The sequence below is a fragment of the Trachurus trachurus genome, assembly GCF_905171665.1.
Source record: "Trachurus trachurus genome assembly, chromosome: 14".
Taxonomy (NCBI): Eukaryota; Metazoa; Chordata; class Actinopteri; order Carangiformes; family Carangidae; genus Trachurus; species Trachurus trachurus.
Window position 1 is genome coordinate 30,550,771 of NC_139903.1, and position 12,499 is coordinate 30,563,269.

A 12,499-nucleotide genomic window follows, 5' to 3' on the forward strand; every position below is an offset into this window, starting at 1 on the left:
ATGCTGCTATTCTGACATGCCGCTATTTCGACATTGACTTCTAATTGTCGGAATAGCGGCATTAACATTATTTTTCAAACGTCCCACTATTCCGACATTTTTTTTTTCATTGTCGGAGTAGGGGCACTTTACTATTTTTCAAACATTCCGCTTTTCCGACATTGATTGATTACGTTATAGTCAGACGTGTCCTTCTGATTTTTTTTTTCTTTTTCATCTGAGACACTGTTTCTCATACACAAATACATAGGCCTATAAGAGAAGAAAAAACAAACCCTCCAAGTTTAAAAACACACAGGCAGCTCAGATTTGGGAGGTTTTTGTTTTTATTGTAGCTTAGTAAAATGCAAGATCATTTTTCTGACTGATTTATTGCCCGATGTCGCCGTGTATCTCGCTTTTTCTTTCCCCCACCCTCCGCCCGTTGTCTTCGTTGTCACTTTGTTGCCGCTCCACAGAGCGCACATGGCTAATTAATATGCACGTGCTGACCATATATGGTTGTGTCTAGGCATTCCGGGGGCGGAGGTGTGTTCACGTGCACAACTGCGCACCATTCTTGGATCCAGTTTGATTTATCAAAGAGAAATTGTGGAGAGTTGTGCACGCACAGTTTGATAGATCTGAAAAAGGTGTAAATATTTTGGGTGTCTTTTCGCCATAGGCCTAAGCAAAAAATTTAGTAGCAGCAGTTTTACACTGCTTACTTACAGTTTTGATAAATGAGGCCCCTGGCCCTAAGCCCAGAGACGCACAGCTAGTCCGTGGTGCTGAAGGTCACAGGTTAACTTGACAAACAAACTGCAGCATAGTTCTGTTTGTTTATCATGTGTGTCAGTTTTGTTTGTGACTTGATAGTTGAGTTGTTGAGATTAAGAACATCACTCCCTCATCAAACCAGTGATAGGCATGCTGAAAAGAAAAGAGAGAGAGAGACGCGCCTGGGTATCGCAGCTGTAAAAAAGAAAAAAAAAGATGACGTGTCGGAATAGCGGTATCAAAAAGTGTCGGACTACCGGCATGTCTAGATAGAGGGATGTCGTAATAGCGGGATGTCTAAATAGAGACATGTCGGAATAGCGGGATGTCTGAATAGCGGGCGGACCCCACATGCAGTATAGTTTACTGTGTGTCATGAAGTTCACGGACTCACTTGCTGTAACTTCACGCTCGGTTTTATTCAGGAGCTACTACACAGTTAGTCAACACGTAAACAAACTGTTGCTACTTCTTCAACTAGCCACAACGATACTAGCATTACCCAGAAGCCCCCACTTCTCTGAGCCCACAATGCACACAGTGACACCTTGTGGTGTAACACAATATAACAATCCAAACTGAATCACATCACACTGTGTGACCCTACACTTCACTATCTTTAGTTGTTCACGTTCACAGCTGTTTGTGGGCCAAATGGCCATGACGAAATTAAAATACTTTTGTATTCAACAGCAACAGCTTTTGGGTGAATTCTTCATGTCATATTTTTAATAATGCACCAGGTTACTGTCCCAATAGCAATCCATTGCTGCAGGTGCCCTGGATCTGTTCAGTAATTCTGCCCTACAGCATGTTTGTAAAATTCTAGTCTATCAACATTCTGGGATTGGTCCTTGCCATTTTCACCAGTCCTATATTTCGCACATTCTGTGACATAAACTGTAAACTGTCTTGTCTGTAACAACATCTATTGCACGTCTGTCCGTCCTGGGTGAGGGATCCCTCCTCTGTTGCTCACCCTGAGGTTTCTCGGATTTTTCCCTGTTAACTCATTGAGTGCCAACCACGTAATTTCTCGTTTTTCGTTCCCATGCGTTGAGTGCCGAAAACGTAATTTTACGTTTTTTGCTTTTTTTTTAAATTATGAAAATAGACACTTTAATACACATTATATGTAAATTTGGGGACTCTACGACGAGGAGAACTGAAATAGATGACGATCAAAGTCACATGACAGCTCATGATCTGGAAGTTTTTATCATAACTCGGCTTCTGCAAACGAGTTCTGCATGCAGATGCAGCAGCTGCTGCAGCTTTCAATTGAGCCACAGTATGTGTTGGTGGCAATAATATAGAATACACTGTGGCTCTACATAAAAAGTCAAAAATGGTCTAAATTGCCGGTACACTTGACTAAAACTTTGGAAAGGAGCGCGGCACTCAATGAGTTAAAAGGGTTTTCCATGGAGTTTTTCCTCAGTCGATGTGAGGGTCTAAGGACAGAGGATGTTGTTACGATGCCATGTAAAGCCCTTTGAGACAAACTGTTTGTAAAAACGGGCTATACAAATAAAATTGCCTTGCCTTGCCTTATAGCCATCATTAACTACCAATAGGCTACTTCATTAATTTAATACTAGTATGTTGCATAACTAGACAATAATTTATTAATATGTTACATAACTAGACAATGAGGTAACAGCTCAAAAAACGGTTTTAATGACACTAACCCAAATTGAATCGAATCGGATCGAATCGAAAAAATAAATTCTGAATCTTAAGAATCGGAATCGAATCGATTCTTGAAATTTGAATCGATACCCAGCCCTAGTTCGTTTCTGCGTGTTTCTGACTTGTCAGAACAAAATGAGCAGCTGGATGAAGTTCAGCTTCCACAGGCTTCCTCTCCACAACCTAGACTCACTAAAGCTCTGGATAGTTGCACTAAAAATGCCGACCCGAATGCCGAAGCGGAATGATTATTATTATCAGAATGAGCCACGCAGCGCTCAGAGATGACATCATCCAGGTCAGAGGTTAGTAGGTCAACCTACAGACTCTGGATGTTGATAACAGGTAACCCCGGGCGCTGCAGATAATGTGCTATTTAGAAGCTGCATTCCGCTGGCCTGCAGACTAATTTCATCAGCATGACTCGTAAGTTATCCGAGTAAGTAAATGGTTGCATTTTATGCTAGAAATAAGGTCCAGATTGTAAAAAATGGAAATTCCCCTTTAAAGCAGTTCATACCCTTATGGTCATTCTCACTAACAAATTTCATTATTTTCTAAAAGGACTCATTCATATCAGGAAATCAAATCAAATCTTGTCTATTTTTTTGTATCGTTCTCTCTCCTGTTCAATTTCTTTTTTTCCTTTGTTTCTAAGTGTCTGTTTCTATGTTTGTACTGAGAGTCATGAAAAAACAAACATTTGTTTTGTTCTTTGACAATAAAAGATTGTGATTCTTCAGATGCAGATATTGATGTACTGTATATAAATACCTGCATATGTTCTTTGACTAATCAGTCTTTACTCATAGAAATTGAGCCCAAGTTGACTGATATCAATGCATGTATAAAAATATGTTCATTTTCTGCTTTGAATAAAACATATTGTCATGGCTTCTCTATTTTATTTGTAATGTATGAGCGCTGGCCAGTAGGTGTCACTGTGTTACTTCTCTTGATCCTCACTCTGCTGGCCTGCTTCTGTTCTTCCTAAAGCATTGTGTCATCATCATCATTGGTCCTGATGTCTCAGCAGATGTGGTCACTGTGTTCAGCCAGTAATAAAAAAAACTCCAGGTTGTCTTCCTATGAGGGGAAACTCAGGGCAGATGTGGAAAGTGTTGTGAACAGCAGAAATTCCACACAGCCTCATGATTCAGTGGCTGTGGATAGAACTACTGACACTGTCATCACTCTGCAAAAATATGCTACAAATAAAATTGCCTTCTATAGAGACACCAAGGACACAAACAGTTTGCCTCAAAGGGCTGTATGCACCATTATAATAACATCCTCTGCCCTTAGACCCTGACATCATCTGTGGAAAAACTCCCAAGAAAAAAACAGGCGACACTTCAGGGTGAGCAACAGAGGAGGGATCCCTCACCCAGGACGGGCAGACGAGCAATGGATGATGTGTAAAGACCAAAAAACAGTTTACAACATGGAATATGGGATAAATGGGGATTGTTCAGTCAAGGAAGAGCTGATGGAGGCAGTTTCTGGTGGGCAGACTGGTTTAGGAACAGAGGAAAGGAGGTGATGCGGGGGCAGTTGGGGCAGAGGGAATGGAGCTGTGGAGTCAGAGGAATCCGTGGAAAACACAAAGTGCGGGACACCAAGGTCAGACTGCAAGAGCTGATCCATGGTGGGTTCTTCACCACAGTTAATGATGAGATCACAGAGCTGACGTCACATCTTCCAAAGAAGCCCATGTTGGGCCAGAGTTCAGCATTGAGTGCATTTGTTATATTGACTCTGGCACCACCTGGTGGTCACATGATTAATTACTAATCAAAACGTCTTGATAGGTGCTGATTTGAGTGATCATGGAGACAGCAGCAGTGATGTGGACAGTCCATCTGAATGTTTGAATGTCTTCAGTTGTTCTGCTTCTTGTTATTAGTGTTATTTCTCCTGCATCTCAACTTCAGTCTAATTTTTATTCAAATTTGTTCTATTGTTTTGTGTAAACAGAGAACTAAAGTATGAATTTAATTCATTGTATGGTCTAAACCACTGTGTTTTACTGATGGAATATGAATTTTGTATCTTTTATTTATAGGCTTTATGCACAGCTCCACTTCCTGAACTTAAACAAGCTCCTTTATTTCATGTCTTACATTATCAAACTGATTAATCCGGGTGTGTCTGACCATTAATCAGTTTGTCCAATAATGTAAGACAGGAAATAAAGGAGCTTGTTTAAGTTCCGGAAGTAGTGGAGCTTTGCATAAAGCCTATAGCAAGAGTTCACTGATCATCTTAGAGGTATTAGAGGATCCACTCAACAAGTCGACAAGTTTAAAACTGCAATAACTCATGTTCCACAAATCCACAATAATAAATGTTAAGTAGCTTACACATGCTTATAAAAGATCCATTTGAAATTAACAGCCAAGCAAAAAGGTTTGTGTATATTCAGCCTTGTTGAAGCAGATTCCTTAAGTGTCTGAAAGACAAACCTGTTTATTACTTAGGTTGTAAATTGAGACACGTGGGTCTGAAAATTCACTTCCTTCTTCTCCACTAGGGTCAAATTCCTGGTCCCTCCCTCCTGCGCTGCTCAGGCTGTAGGAGGAGGAGAAGATCGAAGCTGCAGCAAAGCGAAAGGAGTAAGCAGAGAAAGCTGACCTGAGCTGGTGCTGCTATCAAGGTGAGTCTGACTGGATCACGTCTCTGTCTCTTCCCTCAGGATGTTTCAGGCTTTAACCCAGTCTAATGAGAAGTCTCTGATTCATCAAAGCTAGTGTGTTACAGACAGCAGGAAGTATTACTTTACAAAATCCACGACAAAAGACCAATTTTGAGGAAAAATTGAAAGGATAAAATATGATTCATTACTGTAATGCTGCCTGTTGACAGTCCTGCTGCTGCTGCAGGTTGGATACACTGTAAGTGGTATGAAATACCAAGTGCATGATGTGCTTTAGTGAAGTAATGCTCCTTTGTGCACAAAACTACTGCAGCATTGAAACAAAATCATATCATAAAAAACATCAAGTTGTGATGCATATGTTAGCCTCATTTTCTGCAGTTCCTCCAGTGCTGCTGCAAAATCTCTGTTAAACTAATCATATCTAACTCTCAGATCTGTGGGTCTGACCTCTCTGATGAATGTAGCTGAACAGGTCCAGTTTATTGCACCTCTGTGATGCCATGTTGCACAAGAGCTGCAGATTTCTGTTCTGTCTGTTTGGCCATTGCTTTTGCTGATACAGTTGTTCGTCCTTCAGTTCTACAACAAACATTTAGAAGAGTCAAAAGAGTTTGTAGTGTGACTGGACTTCTTTACTCTCATACTCACAGTGAAAATGCTAACATGTTGATGTTACACAGTTAGCATTTTCAGCATCTTGGTTTTAGTTGTTGGCGTTGGGCATTTGCAATTTAGGCCTACCTGCCGAGATAAGGTCTGCTGAATCTATCAACAAACCTAAAGCTTTCTTAAAAGCTTTAAAGAGACCCCAAGGAGTTTGCTTTTGGTTATAAAAGAGTCTCATATTAATGTGGATGAATCTACGTTACCCACACTTGTTAATGGGTCCATTTGGATAAATATATCATTTGTCTTCATAGTTATTTTTGTTATTATTAGTGGTCGGCTGCCCCAGCATTTCCTAGTTTCGGTTTCGCGGATGCTGCCCGGCGGGTCATGGGAATAACGCCACCGAATCACCGTTTATGGTCGGACTCAGACTTTCATTCTTGATTAATGAAAACATTCTTGGAAGATGTTTTCGCTTTCCGTCTTGCGTCGGTCCAAGAATTTCATTGTGCGCACAGAGGCTCATGGGAAATGTAGTTTTGTCTTGTTTACATATGCCATTACGTGCAGCGGCTGTCGTCCGTCTGCTGTCTGCCCAATTTCACGTGAATGCATCATGAAAAATACGATTGAGTTGCTTGCGATATACAACCACAACGCTAGATGGGAGTAATTCCTAATGTACCTTTAAAGGTATAATGTGTAGGAATTACCCCCCATCTAGCGGTGCGGTTGCATATCGGAACGTATTCTTGATGTTGCATTAACGTGAAATCGGGCAGACGTCAGACAGACAACAGACACTGCATGTAACAGGATAAACAAGCGTAGTAAAATAAGTGGTCCGCTAGCACGAGGCAAAACAATACAGGCGTGACAATATGTTGTCATGGTGATGTCGTATTGTTTACCTGACCCACGACATCAGTGCCTCCGTCCTTCATCACACTACACAGTGGTGACAGTTTTAACAGGCGCTACCTGGAAAACTTTCTCCCCGAGTTGACAGCTCCGCTGAGTTTCCGTGGTTACCTACGGTCACGCTGCCACTGAACGTAAAAAATTGTGATGCAACATGGCAGCCTCGGTTCTGTGCGTCGCCCACTTATTTGTAACGACTTGTAACTCATTCTAAGGTACAAGAAAGCTTTTATTTGTATGCGGGTGTGACTCGACTTCAGTGAAATACATTTATGAAAGCAATATTTGATTTTTGCTACTAAAAAGCCAAATAAGTTACATAGGCCTACTGGGGCTTTAAAATTAAAACAAACCAAGAATGAACTGCACTTTTTGTCTCTCCCACGATGTTACTTTTTCCTATTAGCACAGCGTCCATTACATTATGCAAATTATGTGATGACGTCATTTAGTGACTCACTTCCCTTTACTGAGCAGTTGGCATGGATGTAGCCTATATACTATGGCAAGCCATTTTAAAGGGATAGTTCAACCAAAATTCAAATTGCACTCATTATCTACTCACCCTCATGTCGACTAAGGGCTGGGAGAAGTTTCAGAGTCCTCCGTGGCTTCTCTGAGTTACAGGGGGTCTCGGCGTAGCACTGCATGTCCATAACGGTTGCAAATCGATACCACTTCTCTTCGTAACAAAAAGACACACCAAAAAACATCCAAATACCTCATATGCTGCTTGTATGTAATGTCCGTCTTGTATTGAAGCCCCGAAATGCGAAATTGTTCCGAAAAAAATTAAATAGGCTACTCTAGCTATAGAGAATGTGAAGTTACGTCACGTCGTGGGACGTTGGGCGCCATCTTTGGAGGATCACGGATGTAAACACTTGCTCGTCCCCCTAAAAAAAGTTCCCCAAAGTCGCTTAAAAGTAATCATGGTGGGACAGTACTGCTGTGTAATAAAATGCCACAGTATGCACTAATACCAAAAACGAGATAGTTCACAATGTCTGGATAAGTCAGTGGAGGGAGTAAATCTGGGTCTTGAATCCAGCCAAAACGTAGGGATCGACACCATTAATAAGTTGTAGTTTTTCTGTGTACCTTTGTTTCTCGTTAAATTTGAGTTTATCACACGTTCCTCCTTCGTTTCCCTTCCCCTTCTCCATTTCTTTTTTTTAATTTCTTTTTGTCCGTCTTCCTCATCTCTTTTTCTTTCTCTTTTACTTCTTGCTCGTTTTCCTCCGTTTTCCCCACTCTGTTTACGTTTGCGTTCCTCCAAAGATGGCGCCGACGTCCCACAACGCCAAAGCGGCGTGACGTCAGCTTCACATTCTTTAGACTCATAGCTGTAGGGGCCAGTGCCCGGTGCGATGGCCCGTGGCCCTAATTAGAAGTTATCTGGCTACACTGAGTAGGCATACGCTGAAACGTCACCTCGTCCACACTGGTGGAAGCAAGGGGGTGGATCGGACTACACGCAGGCGTAGCTCACAGTCGGCCATATGAGGACGGTCAACTTGCTCTGACTCTGGCTGCAGTTACAGTGCAGTAGATGGTGATCCAGTCATCTGCACTAAAAAAACGATTCATAACTCTGTGAAAAATAAATCAGTAGCTATTACTTTAACTATTTGCATAATGTCACTATAATGTTACTTTTACAAAAAAAAAATACATTATTAAAATTATCCGTGATTCTAAATATGCTGCATCATAACTGCATAAACGTTCATAAAAATCAAACCGTTTTGAAATCGGACAAAAACTGAGCAAGTTGTGGTCATTATAGCAGAACATGCACCATAGGCTTAATGCTCTGAGGGAGAGAGTTGCCCGTCCCAAGATGGCCGCCGTACTGGCTACGCTTTGTCATTGGGAAACAGCTGCGGGTGAGTCATCTAGTTCTTATATATATCTATGGGTGGAAGCACCGCAGACTGTGACGAACACGGTCACCTGTCCATTCAACACAGAGAGGAGGGGGTGGGGCGCCGGCGCTAATGCTAAGCTAAACTAGCTAATAGGTCGCAGCAGCACGTAAACAATCGCTGACTTGGTGAAAGTTGCTGAGACTGCAGACTGACGGTGAGAGCTGGAGAAAAACTCATTTGAAGAGCACGCTGCCAGGGAAAAAATAAAGGTATAACTTCTATTAGAAATATTTATGTATAGCGTTATATGCCTCAGTAGCCTTTCTGTTTATAAATGGAGGATATTTTTCAATTTGTGAGACAGAGGCAGGAAAGATATCAGGCATCCATTAATTTACAGGGTAATATTTTGTGTAACAGAATTTTACTATAGTAGAAGTAGAGTGGCCAAAATGGTCTCATAAGTAGTCTCAAGTTGTTAATGAGTAACATTTCATTTCAAATGAAATTAAAGGGCTACAGTGAATCATTTCACAGGTGAGAGCAGCACCAAAACCACACCTGTTGATACCAATCAAGCACTAACAGATTACTGAGCTTTCAGTTTCTTGTTAGAAAAGTGTTAGACAGGCTTCAGTGGATGGAGTAATAGAAGCAGGATGTGTTGGCGAAGGTTTCAGCTGCAGCGCGGGGCTGTTGGTGCAGGCCCAGGGTCAGTGGTTAGTGCTTAGTCCCATCATGTTTGGACTCTGAGCAGACAGACAGTCGGCTTCTCCCTTGATGCTGGTGATCTCCCTCTGCTGAATCTGATAAGAAGTTGTTTACTTCCTGCTTCTCTCAGCTCCATTTATCAGCACTGCATGTCAGGAGGGCAAACATCAAGACAACCAGACTGGTAAATAACGGGGAAAAAACAACAACATTCTTTAGGATTATTCAATCATCTGCTCTTTGTCGCTCTGACAGAGGAATAAACTCAGTTTATTCACAATCCTCAGTATAATGATGATGATGATGGTGAAGGTGAAAGGGATGAAGTTTATCTTCATCAGTGAAACCTGAGAAAAAGTAGAACATCACATCCTAAAACGTATGATGGTGCATCTCTAAAACAAGAACCTAACACTTAAAGAGATAGTTCAACCTTTTGGCAAATTGGCCCATTGCCATAATCCCTATAGTCACAGCAGTAGGTTTGTTACCTTTATTTGTCAGTGCAAGCTGTTGTTAGAATGGCGAAGCAGAGCTGCGAGCTGCTCAGAGCTACGCTACGGAGGCTCATGGGATTTCTTGGTTTCAAACTCATCAAATACAGAATCCAACATCTCCAAAACGCTCTGGTGGACAGGTTGTGACCTGCACATTCACCACGCTATGAGATAATAACACAACGTTACCAGACAGAGTTGTTTTCGAGGTAAATTCATGCAAAACAACACGTTCCCGTCGGGGGCAGTTTTTCAGCAAGCAGACTCTGCATTTACCTCTAAAACAACTCTGTCTGGTAACGTTCCGTTATTATCTCATAGCGTGGTGAATGTGCAGGTCACAACTTCTCCACCAGAGCGTTGTGGAGTTGTTGGATTGTGTATTTGATGAGTTTGTTGAGGGAAACCAAGAAATCCCATGAGCCTCCGTAGCGTAGCTCTGAGCAGCTCGCCGCTCTGCCCCGCCGTTCTAAAAATAGCTTGCACCGACAAATAAAGGTAACAAACCTACTGCTATGACTATAGGGATTATGGCTATGGGCCAATTTGCCAAAATGTTGAACTATCCCTTTAAATCTTCTATCACAATTTGTAATTTTGTTGTTATGATTTCCTTCTCTAAATTTCATTTTTTTTCTGTCAGTGTTTGTGTTTTCTGTCTGTCTCTCCATCTCTCTCTCTAACTTTCTCTCTCCCTCTCTCTTCTTATCTTGTTTTCTGCTGCAGTGATTTTTCCTGTTGGCTTCAGTCCAGACTTCAGTCGGCTGCCAAAAGCTTTCACTTCTCAACCCTTTGTTAGAGCACACACATAGACCACACACACACGCACACACATCCTTTATGTTCTGAGTGATTCTAGAGAGCTGCAGCCATGTTTATGTAACACTGTGTGTTTTACAGGCCGTGTTCTACTCTTCCAGTTTCCCTGCTGTGGAGGTTAAGTCATGGCAGCCACCGACCTCACCGTGTCCTCTGACCCCGCTGGGTCTCGACCCTCTGCTCGCAGGCGGAGTCCCTTCAACAACATCAAGGTTTGTCTCATCGTCACACCCAGAGTCTGATGTTAGATGATCGACAGAGAAAGAACTACGCTGAACACATTAAAGGGATATACCGGCGTAAGTTCAACCCATGGTCTAAGTGAGTAAGACCCCCCTTTGAAAGATCAAGTTTGCCGACCGCTAACTTCTCTAGTTGTAACATCCTCAGTAAAGACCGCACTATAGCAGTACACTGCTGTCAATTCCTCCACCAGCTATCCACCATCAAAAAAGCCACAAATAATGCTCAGAACAGCACCAAACTTCATCAGCAGTACAAATAGTGTCCCAGCCCATAATACGAGCCATCAAACACCTGCTGGCTTTGACTGGTTTCTATTGAAAAGAGACCAAAACACAACTCACCCACTCTCCTCCAGCCGCTTGTTACTAATACAGAAGCCCTGACGAGTCGATTACCGAGTGAAGTAGAAAAGTCAAGAGTCCAGTGATGTTTAGTTTCAAAAATGTCAATAGTTTAAAGAACTCAACTCTGTTCAGTTCCCTGTCAACACTTGATAGTTATTGCCAGAAACAGAGAGGAACACTGATGCACTCTGTAATCAACTCGCCAGGGCTTCCCCACAACTAGCCAGTGGCTGGAGGAGAGTGGTTGAGTTGTGTTTTGGTCTCTTTTCAATAGAAACCAGGCAAAGCCATTGATGCCTCGTATTATGGGCTGGGACCCTGTTTGTACTGTTGATGACGTTTGGTGCTGTTCTGAGCATTATAAGTGGCTTTTTTGATGGCGGTTGGCTGGTGGAGGAATAGGCAGCAGTGTACTGGCAATTTTCCACAATGGTGGACAATAAAGTTTTATTGTATTGTATTGCTATAGTGCAGGGGTCAGCAACCTTTGTGACATGGAGTGCCGGTTTGAAATTTTCTTGTCAATGAGTGTGCCACTACAATAAAACAATGTGACACAAAATACAAAAACAACATAACAGAAAGCCTGGGAAAAACAAAAAAAACTCTGACCCGGGAGCTGGTATATGTGTGGTGGCCTGGGAAAACCCTTCACATGGTGGGATTTTGACATTTTCATTTTTTTTATATTTCCATAAACTAGAAGTTTTCAGCCATTCATAACTGTTTGAATAACTGAGATAGCCCTTTCAGATCAAAAGTGATGGGCATTTTAATCTATTATGACCAAAAAACTGAAAAGTGAGAAAAATGGCTTTAAATAGAACGTTGCTGTTTTAACCCTCTAAAGACAAGTGTTTTACGAAACATTAAACAACTTCTGAACCATTTATGATAGAGACTAGCTGTAAACTTTATCTGAATCGTGATTTTCTGCTTTCCGAGGGTCCTTGAATGGTGCCTCTGTGACAAGAAGGGACCGTATAGGGTGCGTGTAATCACGTGGTACGGCAACAGACGTTAACCTAGCATAGCATCGATGCTAATCCGAACGTAGCATCAATGCTAAACAGTACGTAGCATCAGCGCTAAACCGAATTTATCATCGGCACTTGCACAAGTTTTACAAAACATCAACAACATATTATAACTTCCGAACCGTTTATGATAAAGATCAGCTGTAAAAAAGCATCTGAATCGCGGGATTCTCTGCTTTCCGAGGGTCCTTGAATGCTACCTCTACAACAACAACGGACCTGTCTCCTCTATAGTCTACTTGCCAGCCCATAGGGCCCCATTGTGAACCCGGAAATGTTGAGTACCCCAAAGTTTTATGTTAGAAATATATAGTATGGGTCCCCAGTATTCAGA

The 12,499-nt window shown here is 41.9% G+C and overlaps 1 protein-coding gene across 3 annotated transcripts in view; it reads left to right on the forward strand.

Moving 5' to 3' along the window:
• The first annotated feature begins 5,050 nt into the window (after positions 1-5,050).
• Positions 5,051-12,499, forward strand: part of slco2b1 (solute carrier organic anion transporter family, member 2B1) — a 54,427-nt gene continuing 46,978 nt past the window's right edge. The window contains exons 1-2 of one of the 3 annotated variants that reach the window (XM_083987154.1): positions 5,051-5,107; positions 10,640-10,750. In XM_083987154.1, the coding sequence (XP_083843280.1) occupies positions 10,664-10,750 (87 nt within the window). In that variant the 5' untranslated portion in view covers positions 5,051-5,107; positions 10,640-10,663. Of the gene's footprint in view, positions 5,108-10,628; positions 10,838-12,499 lie in introns of those variants that run through there. The other 2 variants (XM_083987153.1, XM_083987155.1) reach the window with 2 other exon arrangements.